Raw genomic sequence first — 21,549 nt, 5'->3', positions numbered from 1 at the left:
GTTAGCCAAATGTAGCGCTTCATGCCGCGTGCCACAAGTCACCAACAACAACAGCGGACAATCCTTATTCCCCAAAATAAAATGGCTTAATCAAATGAATTTTTTATGTCAAAACATAAAATTAAGTCATCATCATCTGTCCTAGCTTGATATGGAGGATTCAATTCCACTTTAGGTAGCATTTGTAATGACATACTGCTGTGACTGCTCCAGCTCCGAATTAAAGGGAAAATATAGTAAGGCCCACCTGTTAAGACTACCTGAGCCAAGCGAAGGAATTAGTTCTCCTTCCGTTCAACTCGGTTGATCAAGTTCTATCGCCAATGTGTGATAATGTGCTCAGGAGTCAAGGCTCAATAGAGGGAAAATACAGCAAATAGAAACATATCAGATCTATCCTAAAACATTAATTGAACTAGGAAAGCTATATCATTCAGGTATTGTATTGCTGTAGTATATTACATTTAAACCAATGATATGTGTGGTCCGGAACCATTATCACACACCGTATGCTTCATTGTCCCCTATAAACTGGACATTTGTATAAGATGCAGCATTGCACATTTTGAGCCCCTCTAACTTGGGCTGTGACTTTTCATGGTTTGATACATGGTTTTCCCTCTCCCAAAATCCTGAACTGATTATCCATGGAGTTAATCTTCTCACACAGTGAATTCTGGCTTTCTTCACTGCCAGCTGACCTGCTCTTCCATTTCCATTGTTTTGGACTCCAGCTGCATCCCTCCACCCTATGGAGGTCAAGGGAATTCCACCAATTGTTCCCAAATGTTCCCCAAACTTCTGTCACAGTTATTAGGTGAGAGTTGGGTAAGTTGAGTTGAGGAAGTTGATCTTTTATAATCAGCATCACTCCGCCAAGGGAAATATGAAACACTTTCTAACAAAGATATCTACACACTGTACCGGTCAAAAGGTTGGACACACCTCCTTCAAGGACTTTTCTTTACTTTTACTATTTTCCACATTGTAGAGTAATGAAATAGCACACATGGAATCATGTAGTAACCAAAAAAATGTTAAACATATCAAAATATATTTTATATTTTGAGATTCTTCAAAGCCCTTTGCCTTGATGACAGCTTTGCACACTCTTGGCATTCTCTCAACCAGCTTCACCTGGAATGCTTTTCCAACCGTCTTGAAGGAGTTCATACATATGCTGAGCACTTGTTGGCTGCTTTTCCTTCACTCTGCAGTCTAAATATTCCAAAACCATCTCAATTGGGTTGAGGTTGGGTGATTGTAGAGGCCAGGTCATCTGATGCAGCACTCCATCAACCTCCTTCTTGGTCAAATTGCTCTTACACAGCCTGGAGGAATTTTGGGCCATTGTCCTGTTGAAAAAAAATGATAGTCCCACTAAGCGCAAACCGTTTATTTGGGCTGCAATTTCTGAGTCTGATAACTCTAATGAACTTATCCTCTGCAGCAGAGGTACTCTGGGTCATCCATTCCTGTTGCCATCCTCTGGAGAGCCAGTTTCATCATAACGCTTGATAGTTTTGCAGCTGCACTTGACTGACCTTGGTGTCTTAAAGTAATGATGGATGGTAATATATCTTTGGTTATTTGAGATGTTCTTGCCATAATATGGACTTATTTGGTGTTTTACCAAATAGGTCTGTCTTCTGTATACAACTCCTACCTTGTCACAACACAACTGATATGCTCAAACGCATTAAGAATTAAATAATTTCCACAAATAACCTTTTAACAAGGCACAACTGTTAATTGAAATGCATTCAAGGTGACTACCTCATGAAGCTGGTTTAGAGAATGCCAAGAGTGTGCAAAGCTGTCATCAAGGCAGAGGGTGGCTACTTTGAAGAATCTTAAATATAAAATATATTTTGATGTGTTTAACAATTTTTTGGTTACTACATGATTCAATGTGTATTATTTCATAGTTTTGATGCATTCACTATTATTCTACAATGTAAAAATAGGAGAAATAAAGAAATAAAGAAAAACCCTTGAATGAATAGGCTTGATCAAACTTTTGACTGGTCCTATATATTTAATTCGCACGTTCGTCATATCGATGAGACCAAGGCGCAGCGTGATTTGAATACATTCTTCTTTATTTACAAAGAACACTAAACAAATGTGATGCTAATAATAACGAGTGCTAACAAGCAACTACACATAGACAAAAAAACACAAAAACCAACATGAAAAATGGCAACCTAAATAGGATCCCCAATCAGAGACAACGATAAACAGCTGCCTCTGATTGGGAAGCAATTCAGGCCACCATGGATCTACATTTACTTAGACATACCAAAACCCCATAGATATACAAAAAACCCTAGACAGGACAAAAACATACATACCACCCTCGTCACACCCTGACCTAACCAAAATAATAAAGAAAACAAAGATAACTATGGTCAGGGCGTGACATTCAGGGTGTTGTGCAATTTGACACCATCACAATCACTTTTTGTCTTTCTGTCATTTTAATCATTTTAATTTTTTCAACACGTTTAACACTTTTTTTCATCTTTATTTAACCAGGTAGGCTAGTTGAGAACAAGTTCTCATTTGCAACTGCAACCTGGCCAAGATAAAGCGTAGCAATTTGACACATTCAACAACACAGAGTTACACATGGAATAAAAAAAAACATACAGTCAATAATACAGTAGAACAAAATTTAAAAAAAGTCTATATACAGTGAGTGCAAATGAGGTAAGTAGGCCATGGTGGCGAAGTACTTACAATATAGCAATTAAACACTGGAATGGTAGATCGGCAGAAGATGAATGTGCAAGTAGACAAAACGGATGGCACTGTGATAGACTGCATCCAGTTTGTTGAGTAGAGTGTTGGAGGCTATTTTATAGATGACATCCCCGAAGTCGAGGGTTGGTAGGATGGTCAGTTTTACGAGGGTATGTTTGGCAGCATGAATGAAGGTTGCTTTGTTGTGATATAGGAAGCCAATTCTAGATTTAATTTTGGATTGGAGATGCTTAATGTGAGTCTGGAAGGAGAGTTTACAGTCTAACCAGACACCCAGGTATTTGTAGTTGTCCACATATTCTAAGTCTGGACGGGCGAGCAGGTGCGGGCAGTGATCGATTGAATAGCATGCATTTAGTTTTGCTTACGTTTAAGAGCAGTTGGAGGCCATGGAAGGAGAGTTGTTTGGCATTGAAGCTCGTCTGGAGGTTAGTTAACAAAGTGTCCAAAGAGGGGCCAGAAGTATCCAGAATGGTGTCGTTTGCATAGAGGTGGATCAGAGAATCACCAGCAGCAAGAGAAACATCATTGATTTATACAGAGTAGAGAGTCGGCCCGAGAATTGAACCCTGTGGCACACCCATAGAGACTGGCAGTGGTCCGGACAACAGGCCCTCCGATTTGACACACTGAACTCTATCAGAGAAGTAGTTGGTGAACCAGGCGAGGCAATCATTGGAGAAACCAAGGCTGTCGAGTCTGCCAATAAGAATGTTGTGTTTGACAGAGTCGAAAGCCTTGGCCAGGATGATGAATACGGCTGCACAGTAATGTCTCTTATCGATGGCGGTTATGATGTCGTTTAGAACCTTGAGCGTGGCTGAGGTGCAACCAAGAACAGCTCTGAATCCAGATTGCATAGCGGAGAAGGTATGGTGGGATTCGAAATGGTCAGTAATCTGTTTGTTAACTTGGCTTTCTTAGACCTTAGAAAGACAGGGTAGGATAGATATAAGTCTGTAGCAGTTTGGGTCTAGAGTGTCACCCCCTTTGAAGAGGGGGATGACCGCTGCAGCTTTCCAATCTTTGGGAATATCAGACGATACGAAAAAGAGGTTGAACAGGCTAGTAATAGGGGTTGCAACAATTTTGGCAGATAATTTTTAGAAAGAGAGGGTCTAGATTGTCTAGCCTGGCTGATTTGTAGGGGTCCAGATTTTGCAGCTCTTTCAGAACATCAGCTATCTGGATTTGGGTAAAGGAGAAATGGTGGGGGCTATAAATACTATATAAATATAAAGTATAAATACTTTAGAAAAAAAGAAAATCCACGCCACATTGGGTGAGGCGGGTTGCAGGAGAGTATTTAGAAGTTGAGGTTTAGCTAAACATTTTAAAAGATAATCGAAGAAAAATATGTAAAACGGTATATACAAGGGACACTTTTAACATATGCCACTTACCCCAAGGCAAACATTTAGACTATTAGCCCACACAGTGACAAGAATGCACTTTCATGCCTGGTTTAGGACCTCATATTGAAGCTTATAGAGATCTTTAAAGTAGCTACTTTGGTTTAGATACAAGCTTCATGTAACCTCTAACCCAATAAATGTATTTGACTTGGTGAAAATCAGTTTTTCAAACCTAACTTGCTTACCACTTTTCCACATGGTTTCTTTCTTCACAGACTACGTGAAATGATTACCTCTTCATTAATATTTGGCCACATTATATATTTTGTATATTATTTCCTATAAAGGGTGGCTCAACTGACCACTTCGGCTCAACTTACTTCGAAAGTTATATGACTTTATATGATGTGATCATATTAATATAAATATGAATTGTGCATCTAAAAACTTAATTTTAATGGTAAATATAATAATTTGGGACTGAACTTAAAATCACACATTGGAGACAACTGCACGAAACCTGCTCACATGGTTAAATATTTCACCAAGCATTACAGAAACATGTACATCATTTGGGGGGCTTGATTAATTCAGTCCCTTTCAAAACCAATGCCTGGGCTTTCAAATCTGACCTGGGCCTGCAATGTACTTCACCCCAGAGGGTTATCTGTGTAATGAGTCTCATTCACCATTGTCCTAGTGAATTTGTTGACACAAAGTAACTAGGTCACAGCTCTGAAGTACCCTTGTCTATTCTCAGATTTTGCACCGTGGTTGACATGGCAACCATACTGGTTGATTAAACATGCGCAGAGTAATAAGGGACACGGAGAGCTCTAAAAACCTGCATGCTCCAGGCAGGGGAAGAGGCCCGAACAAACGGTATCGGGAAAGCGAGCGTGGAGACACACACTCTTCCGACATTCACAGACTAGAACATCCAACCATACCCCCCACTGCTTAGTGTAAGTCTCCAGGATTCCAGATCTAGTGAACAATAAACGCGCAAATGTACCTTATGTACACCACAAGCCACTCCAACCACACTCATTTGCTTTCTCTTATGTATTCTCTTTCCTTCTCTCTCAAGATCTCCCTCTGTCCCCCCCCTCCTCACCTCTTCATCATCAAACTTTGCATCATCAATGTTTTATGAGAGGTGACCATTATATGATGGCAACCTCAACCATTTATATGAGTCATGGGTGGTTGAGGGTTTGTGCATGCGTGCACGTTTGTGTGCCTATGTGCATTTGTGTGTGTGTGTCTGTGTTCCCCTTTTGCCTGTCGGACATGATGCAGACAGATGGGAGAGAGGTGGGAATGGGGAGGGGGCATGGGAGGGGGGTGTCCTTTCTCTTTGTATTAGAGAGAGACGCCTGCTGTTGATTGGACTGGAGAGACGGGTCACGACCAAATTACAGGCTTAAATTTTTGAAGAGGGGCTTTTTGTGCGGGAGACAATTGATCCTTCTCTAAGCCCGCCCCCCTTGGTTACTGTTGCAGCGTCAGACAACATTTCCCTCTGAAACCCAATTCCTAATTCAAACTACTAAAACCACTTCAATGATCTCAAAATGTGGTTGTATTACACAGTGAAATTAAACACAGACTACCCCTTGCTAATCAGAAGATTCTTGGGTATGTTGTGGTGGACTGCATACAGTCAAATCTACCACTTTTGGAGTTAACTTGCTCTCAAATCATATCCTGATGTCGACAGCAGATGAAAGTTGTATTCATAATATAAACTCAGCTAAACAGGAATCGTACCTTTTTCAGGACCCTGTCTTTCAAGGATAATTCGTAAAAATCCAAATAACTTCATAGATCTTCATTGTAAAGGGTTTACACACTGTTTCTCATGCTTGTTCAATGAACCATGAACAAAGAACAAACATGTACCTGTGGAAGGGTTGTTAATACACTAACAGCTTACAGACGGTAGGCAATTAAGGTCACAGTTATGAACATTTAGGACACTAAAAAGGCCTTTCCACTGAATCTGAAAAACACCAAAAGGAAGGTGCCCAGGGTTCCTGTTCAGCTGTGTGAACGTGCCAAGGCGTGCTGCAAGGAGGCATGAGGACTGCAGATGTGGTCAGGGCAATACATTGCAATGTTCATATTGGGAGACTCCTAAGACAGCGCTAAAGGGAAACAGGACGGACAGCTGATCATCCTCACAGTGGCAGACCACGTGTAACAACACCTGCACAGGATCAGTACATCCGAACATCACACCTGCGGGACAGGTACAGGATGGCAACAAAAACTTCCCTAGTTACACCAGGAAAACACAATCCCTCCATCAGTGCTCAGACTGTCCGCAACAGGCTCAGAGAGGCTGGACTGTAGGCCTGTTGTAAGGCAGGTCCTCACCAGACATCACAGGAAACAACATCGCCTATGGGCACAAACCCACTGTCGCTGGACCAGACAGGACTGGCAAAAAGTGCTCTTCTCTGATAAGTCTCAGTTTGGTCTCACCAGGGGTGATGGTCGGATTCACGTTTATCGTTGAAGGAATGAGCGTTATACCGAGGTCTGTACTCTGGAGCGGGATCGATATGGAGGTGGAGGGTACTTCATGGTCTGGGGCGGTGTGTCACAGCATCATCGGACTGAGCTTGTTGTCATTGCAGGCAAGTTCAATGCTGTGCATTACAGGGAAGACATCCTCCTCCCTCATGTGGTACCCTTCCTGCAGGCTCATCCTGACATTACCGTCCAACATGACAATGCCACCAGCCATACTACTCGTTCTGTGCGTGATTTCCTGCAAGACAGGAATGTCAGTGTTCTGCCATGGCCAGTGAAGAGCCCAGATCTCAATCCCATTGAGCACGTCTGGGACCTGTTGGATTGGAGGGTGAGGGCTAGGGCCATCCCCCCAGAAATGTCTGGGAACATACATGTGCCTTGGTGGAAGAGTGGGGTAACATCTCACAGCAAGAACTGGCAAATCTGGTGCAGTCCATGAGGATGAGATGTACTGCAGTACTCAATGCAGCTGGTCACACCAGATACTGACTGTTACGTTTGATTTTGACCCCCCCCTCCCTTTGTTCAAGGACTCATTATTCCATTTCTGTTTCATACAAATATTTACACATATTAAGTTTACTGAAAATAAACGCAGTTGACAGTGAGAGGACGTTTATTTTTGTACTGGCTAACATACAATTGGAGTAAACAAATCATATTAACTAACTATCTAGCGTTCTAGCATTAGAAACACTTTCAATGGTGGTCAATGAGACTGAGATCTAGCTAACCAGCAACCAAGCAATTTCAGATAACCAAATACTCCAACAGGCCTTGCATTTCAGGAATCACAGTTGCAAGTACCCTTGGTAAACTGTTTGGTTATTTAACCAATTTAAACCATTTATTGTTTGATAAACTCTCAGTTTTTGCCATTGCTCTCATTGGCTTCAAACAAGTTGAGCTTGTTCGAGGAGTCGGACTTGATGCCAGTTGCTATCCACCAGAACTTTGCGATTGGTTGCTCCAAATTCTGGAACAGGGCATAGCGAAGGGTCAATTCTGTTATATCAGGTGCCAACAGAGATGGCCGCCTTGCTTCGCGTTCCTAGGAAACTATTCAGTTTTTTGTTTTTTTTACGTGTTATCTCTTACATTAGTACCCCAGGTCATCTTAGGTTTCATTTACATAGAGTCGAGAAGAACTACTGAATATAAGATCAGCGTCAACTCACCATCAGTACGACCAAGAATATGACTTTCGCGAAGCGGATCCTGTGTTCTGCCTTTCACCCAGGACAACGGAATGGACCCAAAAAAACGACTCCGTAAAAGAGGGAAACGAGGCGGTCTTCTGGTCAGACTCCGGAGACGGGCACATCGTGCACCAGTCCCTAGCATTCTTCTCGCCAATGTCCAGTCTCTTGACAACAAGGTTGATGAAATCCGAGTAAGGGTAGCATTCCAGAGGGACATCAGAGACTGTAACGTTCTTTGCTTCATGGAAACATGGCTCACTGGAGAGACGCTATCGGAATCGGTGCAGCCAGCGGGTTTCTCCATGCATCGCGCCGACAGAAACAAACATCTTTCTGGTAAGAAGAGGGGCGGTGGGCGTATGCCTTATGGCTAACGAGACGTGGTGTGATCACAGAAACATACAGGAACTCAAATCCTTCTGTTCACCTGATTTAGAATTCCTCACAATCAAATGTTGACCGCATTATCTACCAAGAGAATTCTCTTCGATTATAATCACAGCCGTATATATTCCCCCCCAAGCAGACACCTCGATGGCTCTGAATGAACTTTATTTTTGTCTCTTTGCAAACTGGAAACAAGACTCCCTAAATTGTATCAGCATATCGATTGCGCAACCAGGGCTGGCAAAACCAGCCATTAGTGAGGTCTGCACAACGCATCACCGGGGGCAAACTACCTGCCCTCCAGGACACCTACACCACCCGATGTTACAGGAAGGCCATAAAGATCATCAAGGACAACAACCACCCGAGCCACTGCCTGTTCACCCCGCTATCATCCAGAAGGCAAGGTCAGTACAGGTGCATCAAAGCTGGGACCGAGAGACAGAAAAACAGATTCTATCTCAAGGCCATCAGACTGTTAAACAGCAACCACTAACATTGAGTGGCTGCTGCCAACACACTACTCAAGTCCAGCCACTTTAATAATGGGAATTGATGGGAAATGATGTAAAATATATCACTAGCCACTTTAAATAATGCTACCTAATATAATGTTTACATACCCTACATTATTCATCTCATATGTATACATATATACTGTACTCTATATCATCCACTGTATCTTTATGTAATACATGTATCACTAGTCACTTTAACTATGCCACTTTGTTTACATACTCATCTCATATGTATATACTGTACTCGATACCATCTACTGTATCTTTCCTATGCTGCTCTGTACCATCACTCATTCATATATCTTTATGTACATATTCTTTATCCCCTTACACTTGTGTATAAGACAGTAGTTTAGGAATTGTTAGTTAGATTACTTGTTGGTTATTACTGCATTGTCAGAACTAGAAGCACAAGCATTTTGCTACACTCGCATTAATAACATCTGCTAACCATGTGTATGTGACAAATAAAATTTGATTTGATTTGATTTGATTGGAGGTGGAGCCTGTCTCTTGAGTCAGCATTTATTTATAGCTTAAAGCGTCTCCACATGTAGCCATGTTTTTATGTACTGTAGTAAGTTCATTGTATATGTAATGGTGTCCTAATTTAAAGGTTTCATACAGTAAAGTCCGAGAGCATAGTATGATCATCATTTAAAGGGATAGTGAAAGATTCTGACAATTAAGCAGATGAGTCAGATGAACTCATGGATACATGGATAACATTTTTTATATCTCTACGTGCAGTTTGAAGGAAGTTGTTGGTAGTTTTGCGAGCCAATGCTAACTAGCATAAGCACAATGACTGGAAGTCTACCAGACTCTCCCACCATCCCTTTAAAGAGCGATAGCCCCTAAAAATAAACTTCTCATTTTGAAAATGACCTTTGTGTCATCGATATGAGTCAGGACCATTTATTCTAGAGTGAAAATGTACTACAAAGAGTAAATAGGATAATTTTGGTTATAAAGTCAGTCTCTTCCAAAACTGAGATATGCGAGAAGTTAGACAAAATATACATACAGTACCAGTCAAAAGTTTGGACACACCTACTCATTCAAGGGTTTTTCTTTATTTTTTTACTATTTTCCACATGGTAGAATAATAGTGAAGACATCAAAACAATGAAATAACACACATTGAATCATGTAGTAACCAAAAAAGTGTTATACAAAACTAAATGTATTGTATATTTCAGATTCTTCAAAGTAGCCACCCTTTGCCTTGATGACAGCTGTGCACACTCTTGGTTTTCTCTCAACCAGCTTCATGAGGTAGTCACCTGGAATGCATTTCAATTAACATGTGTGCCTTGTTAAAAGTTAATTTGTGGAAATTATTTCCTTCTTAATGTATTTGAGCCAATCAGTTGTGTTGTGACAAGGTAATCAAATCAAATCAAATTTATTTATATAGCCCTTCGTACATCAGCTGATATCTCAAAGTGCTGTACAGAAACCCAGCCAAAACCCCAAACAGCAAGCAATGCAGTTGTAGAAGCACAGTAGGGGGGTATGTAGAAGACATATTATGGCAAGAACAGCTCAAATAAGCAAAGAGAAATTACAGTCAATCATCACTTTAAGACATGAAGGTCAGTCAATGCGGAAAATGTCAAGAATTTTGAAAGTTTCTTTAAGTGCAGTCGCATAAACCATCAAGCGCAATGATGAAACTGGCTCTCACAGGAAAGAAAGACCCAGAGTTACCACTACTGCAGAGGATAAGTTCATTAGTTACCAGCCTCAGAACTTGCAGCCCAAATAAATGCTTCACAGAATTCAAGTAACAGACACATCTCAACATCATCTGTTCAGAGGAGACAGTGTGAATCAGGCCTTCATAGTCGAATTGCTTCAAAGAAACCACTACTAAAGGACACCAATAAGAAAATGAGACTTGCTTGGGCCAAGAAAAATGAGTAAAGGACATTAGACCGGTGGAAATCTGTCCTTTGATCTGTCAAAATTTGAGATATTTGGTTCCAACCGCTGCGTCTTTGTGAGATGCAGAGTAGGTGAACTAACGATCTCCGCATGTGTGGTTCCCACCCTGAAGCATGGAGGATGAGGTGTGATGGTGTGGGGGTGCTTTGCTGGTGACACTGTCAGTGATTTATTTAGAATTCAAGGCACACTTAACCAGCATGGCTACCAAAGCATTTTGCAGCGATACACCATCCCACCTGGTTTGTGCTTAGTGGGACTATCATTTGTTTTTCAACAGGACAATGACCCAACTCACCTCCAGGTTGTGTAAGGGCTATTTTTCCAAGGAGGAGAGTGATGTAGTGCTGCATCAGATGACCTGGCCTCAAAGATCACCCAACCTTAACCCAATTGAGATCTTTTGGGATGAGTTGGACTGCAGAGTAAAGGAAAAGCAGCCACCAACAAGTGCTCAGCATTTGTGGGAACTCCTTCAAGACTGTTGGAAAAGCATTCCAGGTGAAGCTGGTTAAGAGAATGCCAAGAGTGTGCAAAGCTGTCATCAAGGCATAGGATGGCTTCTATAAAATATTTTATGATTTGTTTAACTACGTGATTGGTTACTACGTGATTCCAGATGTGTTATTTCAAAGTTTTGATGTCTTCACTATTAGTCTACAATGCGTAAAATTGTAAAATTAAAGAAAAACCCTAGGTGTGTCCAAACATTTGACTGGTACTGTATGTCACGTAATGAAAGGTACCGTAACAGTGTTCCTTGGGTTGGGTTGGGTTCATGTTAATCCTGCCCACATACCCACAGCTGGCAACACCTAAGTAATTATACATCATTATACAGCTGTTTGGCTTGGGGGTGTGGTTTGATGTGGGTGTTTCTTGGGTGTGTCCTTTCCATCACCAAGACACACACATCTGTCAGAACCTTGCCTGCAGAACAAACAAACCTCCTGCAAGTTTAGTTCAATAACTTCAGGCAGATGTATGGTGAGATGCCAAAGGAAGCTTTGAATAGGTAGGTCAGTAGCCTATAGTGTAATATGAGAAGAATGCAATTGCTGAATTTATGTAGATATTCTAATCTAAGTGTTTTGATAACTGTCAAATGTAGTAACAGATCCATGTAGAATAAACAACCCTTACATAATACCATAGAAGTAGTGTTCTGTTAATATAACAATGTCCACATTTCATCTTTCATTGTAATTCCCAGCCGATTCAATAGCTATCAGCATTTTATCTTGTGGTAATAGGGCTACCTTGGAAACATGTCAGAGTGGTCATACTGTCCTGTGTGGTGTCCCATATTTTTTATGGGCTCCAAACCAACTGTGCTATTTTTATTTTTTTTCCCATTGTTTGTAACTAATTTGGTACATAATGTTGCTGCTACCGTCCCTTACGACCGAAAAGATATTCTGGACATCAGAACAGAGATTACTCACCTCAAACTGGACGAAGATGTTTTCTTAAATGAGTCAGATGCGAAGGATATACTGCTATGTCAAGACAAGGTCCAAATCCCAGTCACCTGTGTGAAGAAAAGAATGAGAAAAAGGGGGAGTGCCTTCTAATAACTTGCCAACGAGTAGGTAAACCACCACCACCCTCCATATTATTGGCCAACGTGCAATCATTGGAAAACAAACTGGACTATTTACGATTAAGACTGTCCTACCAACGGGACATTAAAAACTGTAACATCTTATGTGCATCGGCAGGACAGAGCGGCTACGTCCGGTAAGACGAGGGGCGGGGGTGTGTGTCGATTTGTCAATAACTGCTGGTACACAATGTCTAATATCAAAGAATTCTTGAGGTATTGCTCGCCTGAGTTAAAATACCTCATGATAAGCTGTAGACCACACTATCAACCAAAAGAGTTCTCATCTATATTAATCGTAGCCATCTATTTACTACCACAGACCGATGCTGGCACGAAGACTGCACTCAAACGAGCCAAATACGGCCATAAGCAAACAAGAAAATGCTCATCCAGAAGTGGCGCTCCTTGTGGCCGTGGACTTTAATGCAGGCAAACTTAAATCCGTTTTACCTCATTTCTACCAGCATGTCACATGTGCAAGCAGAGGAAAAAAAACTCTAGACCACTACTTCTCCACACACAGAGACGGATACAAAGCTATCCCTCACCCTCTATTTGGCAAATCTGACCATAATGCCGGATGTAGACTGACTGGCTCCAGATTGAATTAGATTCAGGTCAGTGAATACGTTACAGTATGCAACCAACTGTGACATGTTTTGCTATGGCCCTGGGTTGGTTTGTGTTTTTTTTGCTGCTAGTTAGTACACTGTTGAATAGTAGTCAGACATGAGTAAGCTAGGACCACCATAGCTGCATCCAATATTTATTTGAGCCATAGACATGGGTTGCACCTCGGATGCTGGTGACTGTTTAGTCTAAATTACACTAAGATACAGTGGCATGGAAATATGATGACATCGCTAAAGTAGGCAAATAATTAGTAGGAAACAACTTTTCCATATGATGTGGTCAAATGTATTTTATATGTCAATGTTGCCATTACTGTAACTGGCAGAATTCGTAAAAAATACACTATATATACAAAAGTATGTGGACACTTCAAATTAGTGAATTTGGATATTTCAGCTACACCCCTTGCTGACAGGTGTATGAAATGACCAAATACATAACCAGCAATCTATGGTCTAGCTGCTGGTATACTCACCACCACTGCGGACCAACAAACTCCAACCACCTATTCCGCATCATGACAGGCTCCAACCATAGTTTTGGCTGTTCACCCTGCTGGAAGCATGCATTGCATGTTCAATCCATGTAGGGCTTTTCAGTCTCAAATGGCAGTGGTCCTTTGTACGCGTTGGTTGGGGGTGATGAAACAAGATCCCCAGTCAACGGGGAAGCAAAGTGGACGTGGACATGCCCCTTTGTGGAGCTTGGCAAAAAGGGGCATGATTTGTTGAGATAATTATAATCCAAACCCAACCTTCAATTACTCATTTGGACGCACTGTTCCAAACTTTGTTTTTGACGGGACTGACTTTATGACCAAAATTATCCTATTTACACTTTGTAGCCAATTTTGAAGCTAGAATAAATGTTTTTGACTCATATCGATGCCACATAGGCCATTTTCAAAGGGATTAGTTGTTTTTTTTAGGGGCAGTCGCTCTTTAAGCATCTTTTAACACAGGCTTAACGCCTAACAAACATTAAATTATTTTTTGAACACTTTTAACATAGGCCAGGCCTGTTGCTACCTCCTATCCTAGTGACGCCTTGCATTATGCCTGGGAAGAAAACTTTTTGTCTCAACTTTCCATTGTCTCAACCATTGGCTCAACTTACCCCAAGGCAAACATTTGTATTATATTATCCCACACAAGGATGCACTTTCATGCTAGGTTTGGACCTCATATCGAGATCATTGAGACCCCAACTTATGTAAAGAACAATCTTTAAAGTATCTTCTTTGGTTTAGATACAAGCATCATGAAACCTTTAACACAAATCAATTTGACTGTGAAAATCTTTTTTTTTTTACCTAACATTCTCCATGTGGTTTCTTCCTTCACCTCTTCCTAAATATTTTGTGTATGGTTTCCTAGAAACCCTTTTTGTTTTATTTCCACCACTCTCTCCTACATATGAAGCTGTTCTATCCGCATGCATTGATGTCAAAGGGACAAAAATAGTTTTTGTTGTTGACATTAACTACTTTGTTGTTGTAATATGACATGGCAGTTTCGTCAGGATTCCAGGCTGGTCATGGCTCACATCAACATCATTATCCCAGAAACCCTAGACCCACTCCAATTTGCATACTTCCCTAACAAATCCACAGATGACGCAATCTCTATTGCAGTCCACACTGCCCTTTCCCACCTGGGAAAAGGAATACCCATGTGAGAATGTTATTCATTGACTACAGCTCAGCGTTCAACACCATAGTGCCCTCAAAGCTCATCACTAAGCTATGGACTCTGGGACTAAACACCTCCCTCTGCAACTGGATCCTGGACTTCCTGACGGGCCGCACCCAGGTAACAACACATCTGCCACGCTGATCCTCAACACGGGGGCCCGTCAGGGATGCGTGCTCAGTCCCCTCCTGTACTCCCTGTTCACTCATGACTGCACGGCCAGGCACGACTCCAACACCATCATCAAGTTTGTCAATGAAAAGCCTATAGGGAGGAGGTCAGAAACCTGACCGTGTGGTGCAAGGACAACAACCTCTCCCTCAACGTGATCAAGACAAAGGAGTTGATTGTGGACTACAGGAAAAGGAGGACTGAGCACACCCCTGTCGTGACGTTGTATTAGTTAATATGACAACTGTTGCTCATCAAATTATTAAAAGTTTCTAATTACGTGATTAACTAAATCAAGCAATTATTAACTCATTAACCTGGGGCACCATGGGAAAACTAGTTTTTATTGAGTTTCTATTTCCCAAATTAACTCAAAGAATATCAGAATATCGATTTTACAACAGCCTCTAATTAACCAGTTACCTCTACAATCTAGTTCTGAACATCATATAGTCCGTGAATCTGCACGGACCCAATCTTAGTTTATTTACTAGAAAGCTAAAATGATAATAAAAGATACACATAGACAAAACACATTATAGGCTATTGATGATAACTTAGTATAACGGGCAAACACACTATGGCGCGTGTTACCCAAAATGGGGATTTCAAAGAGAGGGAGGAAAAAGTAAGTACACGAGAGAAATATACATTGCGGTGAATTTGTCAGCTATGCTATTCTAACCCTAGCCTTGCCCCAAACTGCCGCTCTTATGGGTCAGAATATAATGATGTAATTATGTGGGGAAGATCTCAGAGGATTCTCTGCGTGGACCGTTCAGGTGACGCACTTCTCCGGCGCACCTTTCTGGTCATCCTCACGATGTCAGTGTTCTTTTGGCTTAGGAGTCTGTTCCCTCACCCTTGCTCTGGAAGGGGTCTTCTAAGAACAGACAGCTCTGTAGCTCAGAGCTCACAGCATAGGAATGAAACCGTTTAGATACCACGATTCGCTGGGATTGGATGCTAGGGGGTCCGGCTTGAATTCACCCGCTTAGACACAGCTACTCATCCGTAGCTTGGGTAGAAAAATATTTCTTTGTCTTCAGACTTGTGTTTCGTTCTGGGTTCATTTACTTTTTAGACCTTGGCTGCAGCTTGGGTCATGTAGTCTTATCTCTAAATTCTTTACTCACAGGTTTTATACCCTCGTGTCAGAAGTGGCCAATTCTCTGGGCATACCAAATTAACAGCAAGGTCTAGGTTTTTCTCAAATCCAATTGTAGACAACTAACTTCACATTTCATCTTTACCAAAACATTCCCTTTGATTTGGACATTTTCCACACAACGTATAATGTATAAACATAAAACATATACTAGGAAAACTCTTCCTGTTACAATGTTTTCGTAATAACGTCATCTATTAACCTTTAATAACAAAACAAAGATGACATACATTTTCATATTCCATCTATCGTCATGACCACCATTGTGGCTGACGGAAACCATGGTTCCAAAGTCCCTTTATTTCATGTTTAATGTTCTGAGGCTGGTTCTCCATAGTAACAGGACAAAGGAATTTGTCTGTGGCCTGAGATTTACTAGGGGCGTGAGGGGTCATAAAACCCCCACATCTTCAGACCCCTAGATCTCTCCTCCTCTGTTGGGGTTGAGAGATAATCTGCAGGGTTGTGGTCTCCTGTAACCTGACCTGATCAGGACAGTCATGACACCCCCATTCTCATTGACGGGGCTGTAGTGGAGCAGGTTGAGAGCTTCAAGTTCCTTGGTATCCACATCACCAACAAACTTACATGGTCCAAATGTTATGTAGCTGTACCATCAAGAGCTCCAGAGCTACTGGTTGCATCACTGCCTGGTATGGCAACGGCTCGGGGCTCCGTACGCAAGGCACTTCTGAGGGTAGTGCGTACGGCCCATCCTGGTCCTCTATGCAAGGCGGTGTCCTAAGAAGGCCCTAAAAATTGTCAACGACTCCAGCCACCCTAGTCATAGACTGTTCTCTCTGCTACTGCATGGCAAGCGATACCGGGGTGCCAAGTCTAGGTCCAAGAGGCTTTTAAACAGCTTCTACCCACAAGTAATAAGACTCCTGAACATCTAATCAAATGGCTACCCAGATTATTTGCTATGCCCCCCCCGACTCTTTAACACTGCTGCTACGCTCTGTTGTATGTACATGTACATATTACCTCAATTACCTCGACTATCCGGTGCCCCCGCACATTGACTGTACAAGTACCTCTGTATTTAGCCTCGCTGTTGTTATTTTACTGCTGCTCTTTAACTATTTGTTACTTTTATTTCTTATTCTTATTTTATTTTATATTTTTAGGTATTTTTTATTATTGTTTTTTTTTTAACTGCATTGTTGGTTATGACTTGTAAGTAAGCATTTCACTGTACCTGTTGAACTTGGGGCATGTGACAAATACAATTTGATTTGATTTGATTTATAAATATGAGTTAAGTCGGCTATAAAATACAATATATGTAATTGTTAACCATTATCCACCTTTGGCCAATCTGTAAAAACAGATGTAACAGTTAATTTAACTTGTCTCCTAGCAACACTGTAGCTGCTCTCAGTTTTGGTATGACAAGGAGTAGCAAGAAGTGTCATGATGTTACAAACAGACTGGTACCTACAGTAGGCTAGCAAACCTTGGTTTCTTGCTAAATACATCGCTAGAGAGAGTGAATGCTCCCTTTCATAACATATACCCAAAAACACTTACAGCAGGGATGCTGTAATATGTTTTTACTAAGGAAAATAGTACTGTAAAATAGAATACAGCATCTTCGCTGTAAAGCAAAATTACAGCATTAAGATGGCAACTCTGGCGCGTTTTTACAGTTCACCTAAACTGACCTTGGCCAGTTGATACCCAACAACAACACACCCAATCCTCTTTCACTGTGAGCACAATCAATTGGAACCCCAGTGGCAGCTCATTCAACAGGGATCTTTCTCATCCCAGGTAATGTAACACCAATGCAGCCGCCGTGGAATAACGGATGGAAATGGCTGGCGCTCTGCTGTGCTGTTCCTGTGCTGCCTTGCTCAATTATGAAGAAAGCGTCCAGTGGCTCTTTCAGTCAAATCACACTAGTTTGTCATTTTCCCTAGCATCGCATCAACACACAAAGATTTGAGTTAGGGACCTCAAGATCAATGTAGTACTGTGAAATTAGACTGTGATGATGGGAGGAGTAGCTGTTGTTTTCCAATGGAGAGTTGTTGAGATTGAAAACTTGTGAGAAGACAAAAGTGCCATGGAAATCTGTGTTAATGCCAAGATATTGCATCTCCTTCTCCTATAAATATTGAATGAGTAATGAAAATATGGCCATATTATCTTTTGGTCATATATGCGGCCGTTGAGATGATTTATACAATATATTGATGACATACTGTTCATTATTGGCCTATTGGTCTAATGCGAATTTGCTACCGATCCTTGTCATTATTTGATACCATCAATTGCCTTTATACTGACAAAGCATACCGTAACCTCAACTACCTGCCAATCATGAATTCCCTATCCCTCGAGACAGAGTTTGGTGTGATCAACCCATATCCGCCCCAGTTGCCATGGCAACACTATCCCATTTAGCTTTAGTCTTCATTGTCAGGTCACAGGGATATTATAACAGTATTTGTCGTGGCTAGTGATCCATAAATCCCACCACCGCCTATTAACTCTGTCCAGTCATAAGCAGCCACGGTGTTTCATTATTGATTAAAATGGCAGGTGTATACATCAACACTAATGTGAATTCTTTCAACGTTTCTGCAATGGAAGTGTGAAAGCCAAGCTATGCCAAAAAATATCTAAGTTATGAAAAGAAGACAAACATTTATATATACTGTATATATATATATATATATACAGTATATAAACCCAGGGTCGTTACAATATATATATAATATATAATATAATACATATATTATATATATATATATATATATATATATATATATATATATATATATATATATATATATATATATATATATATATATATATATATATTATATACAGTGCCTTGCGAAAGTATTCGGCCCCCTTGAACTTTGCGACCTTTTGCCACATTTCAGGCTTCAAACATAAAGATATAAAACTGTATTTTTTGTGAAGAATCAACAAAAAAGTGCAGGTGCATTTATACGGAGACTTGATTACACACAGGTGGATTGTATTTATCATCATTAGTCATTTAGGTCAACATTGGATCATTCAGAGATCCTCACTGAACTTCTGGAGAGAGTTTGCTGCACTGAAAGTAAAGGGGCTGAATAATTTTGCACGCCCAATTTTTCAGTTTTTGATTTGTTAAAAAAGTTTAAAATATCCAATAAATGTCGTTCCACTTCATGATTGTGTCCCACTTGTTGTTGATTGTTCACAAAAAAATACAGTTTTATATCTTTATGTTTGAAGCCTGAAATGTTGCAAAAGGTCCCAAAGTTCAATGGGGCCGAATACTTTCGCAAAGCACTGTATATGTTTACCGTAGGTTCCTATTTTAAACCTGTGTAGTTTACATGTGTTGTAACATACTAATGGTTTGTAATGATAAATAGACACAACTTAGTGTAAAGCATAACAAAGTTTCAGATTACCCTTTTAAAATCCAGCTCAAATAAATGTGTCCTCCAATTATGGGTGACATATCTGAATAATGCAAAAGCCTAGTAAAACCATTTTAACAAACATGACATGAGTCATTCAAGTGAAGAGAGCCCCTAAATAGAGATGTCATAGCTGGGAAATGATGTGAATCGGCCATGACGACAAGACGATACAGGCTGGCATTGGATTACAACTGTGAGGATCCAGATAGGCAAGCCTAGGATGAGGATCAGTCTGAGACGCTCAGCCCTCCCCAACCTAAGCAGGCTGTGGCGGAGGTAGCAAGCTAGACTACTTGGTATTCCATTCACAGTCTGTATAGAAACATAAGCAGAGCGTGGAGGAGGGAGGAAGAAGAGGGCTATTGCGTTCGCATCGCAGAGAAAGGGAAGCTCAACACGAGGCGTGATAGAGGAAATGATTGCCTGGCTGCGATGATGGAGTTGCAATTGATTGGTATCTTTGAGAATTACAATAAAAATGGACTCTGCTTGGTTTATAGACTTTTTCATTTTGAATGGGAAACGTGAGCGGGGATTGAATAAGGATGAATGGGGAAGAGTTCATCAAGTGATGTAGATGCACTGAAGGAAATTCTCCAGTCATATGAGCGTGAAATTACATTTGTGCATTTCAATAGCGCTGTTCATTGATTTGGGGAGCATATTTCAGAGTGCAGTGGGAGGAGAGGAAATACTATTTGACTCAATATCAGTTTATACCTGACCGTGAAAGAGTGAGGTTCACTAATAAAATTGAAATGGGACAAACCTGATGCATATTGCATTAGCCTGAAAGAAAGCTATGCATGTACAAAATGTATTTGTAGAGTATGTTGGCATAGCAGCCATAACTCATAGAATTAACTCACTGTCCAGATACGTACACAAGCAGCAACATACAGGAACCTTTAAATGGGTGTGTGATGCTTTCTTAATATGAAACACAATAATCCAGTCAAATACATGCTTACATTCCATTCCATTCACATACACAAAGACACAGACTGAGGAACGGAGAACTCTATTAACTATTTCTCCTGATCCAATGGGATGTGTGGCCAGACAGAGTGGAAGGCCTGAAAGCCTAGAGGTCAGACTTCACCTAGGGCTCAGGCTGAAAGGGTCAACTGCACCAGAGTTTTGCTGGGTTCAGTAGGGGTTCCATTGAGTTCATCTCATTCCTCATACTAACCTGCATATCAATTTCTGGACCGAGACTGCAGTTCACCACCAATGTGTAGAGGATGACCACTGTGTATAAAGATACGTACTGTACTACATTGTTCTTAGGTGAAGAATCTCCTGTGTCGAAACCCCATGAAGTGTGCCACCCAGTTACATAATATTTGTGTTTAAAAACAGTTACCATATTGATTATGGTAACTACTACTATGGTTACCAACTATCATAACAACATTTTAGTTGTTGTCGTGGTCAAAAAAGGCCTTGAACTGACCCCAGCTTAGTCTGATTGATTCCTCTCAAGATTATTGTATAGCACTCTCAACAAATACTCTCAAATGTTTTTCTCCAACCTTCTGTTGTCCCGTGGCTGTGATGTACTGTATATAGTGACAATTCCCTTTTATCTTTCATGAGTGATGTCTGACCTTCTCTGTCTCACGTCTCTGTGTGTGCTCAGGATGCCTGGAGTGCTGCATCAAATGCCTGGGTGGCATCCCGTACCCGTCGCTCATCGCTACCATCCTGCTGTACGCTGGGGTGGCACTGTTCTGCGGCTGCGGGCACGAGGCCCTCTCCGGGACCGTCACCATCCTGCAGAACTACTTTGAGGTGGTCCGGGGACCCGTGGATTCCTTGGACGTGTTCACCATGTGAGTAAGCTACACACCTAGGAGCTACACTGGAAACATTCAAGATGTACTGCTGTGTACCAACTGAAAGTTACTCCTATACCAGGTAGCTGCTATGTACTTTGAGGAACCTTACATTAAGGAACCTAAATGTACAGTAATTGCAGACGGGGCAGAAAAGACAAACATTGTATTCTGGTAAAAGAACACGGTCTCAAACAAGTCTACAAACATGTCCCCCACGAATGATGTAGCGCTCCTTCTTGTTCAAATTAGTGACAATTATTCCAAATTATGTTGCGTGGATTTA

General features: G+C 41.1%; 1 protein-coding gene across 1 annotated transcript in view; it reads left to right on the top strand.

The window, feature by feature from the left end:
- The window catches only part of LOC135545977 (neuronal membrane glycoprotein M6-a-like), a 38,205-nt gene that overhangs the window by 3,713 nt on the left and 12,943 nt on the right, over positions 1-21,549 (top strand). Inside the window, exon 2 of the mRNA XM_064973997.1 lies at positions 21,068-21,260. Within this exon, the coding sequence (XP_064830069.1) occupies positions 21,068-21,260 (193 nt within the window). The remainder of the gene's footprint in view (positions 1-21,067; positions 21,261-21,549) is intronic.

This window comes from Oncorhynchus masou, chromosome 9, assembly GCF_036934945.1.
Source record: "Oncorhynchus masou masou isolate Uvic2021 chromosome 9, UVic_Omas_1.1, whole genome shotgun sequence".
NCBI classification, from domain to species: Eukaryota; Metazoa; Chordata; class Actinopteri; order Salmoniformes; family Salmonidae; genus Oncorhynchus; species Oncorhynchus masou.
Note: the sequence above shows the minus strand (reverse complement) of the source record. Positions and strands in the feature narration are given on the sequence as shown.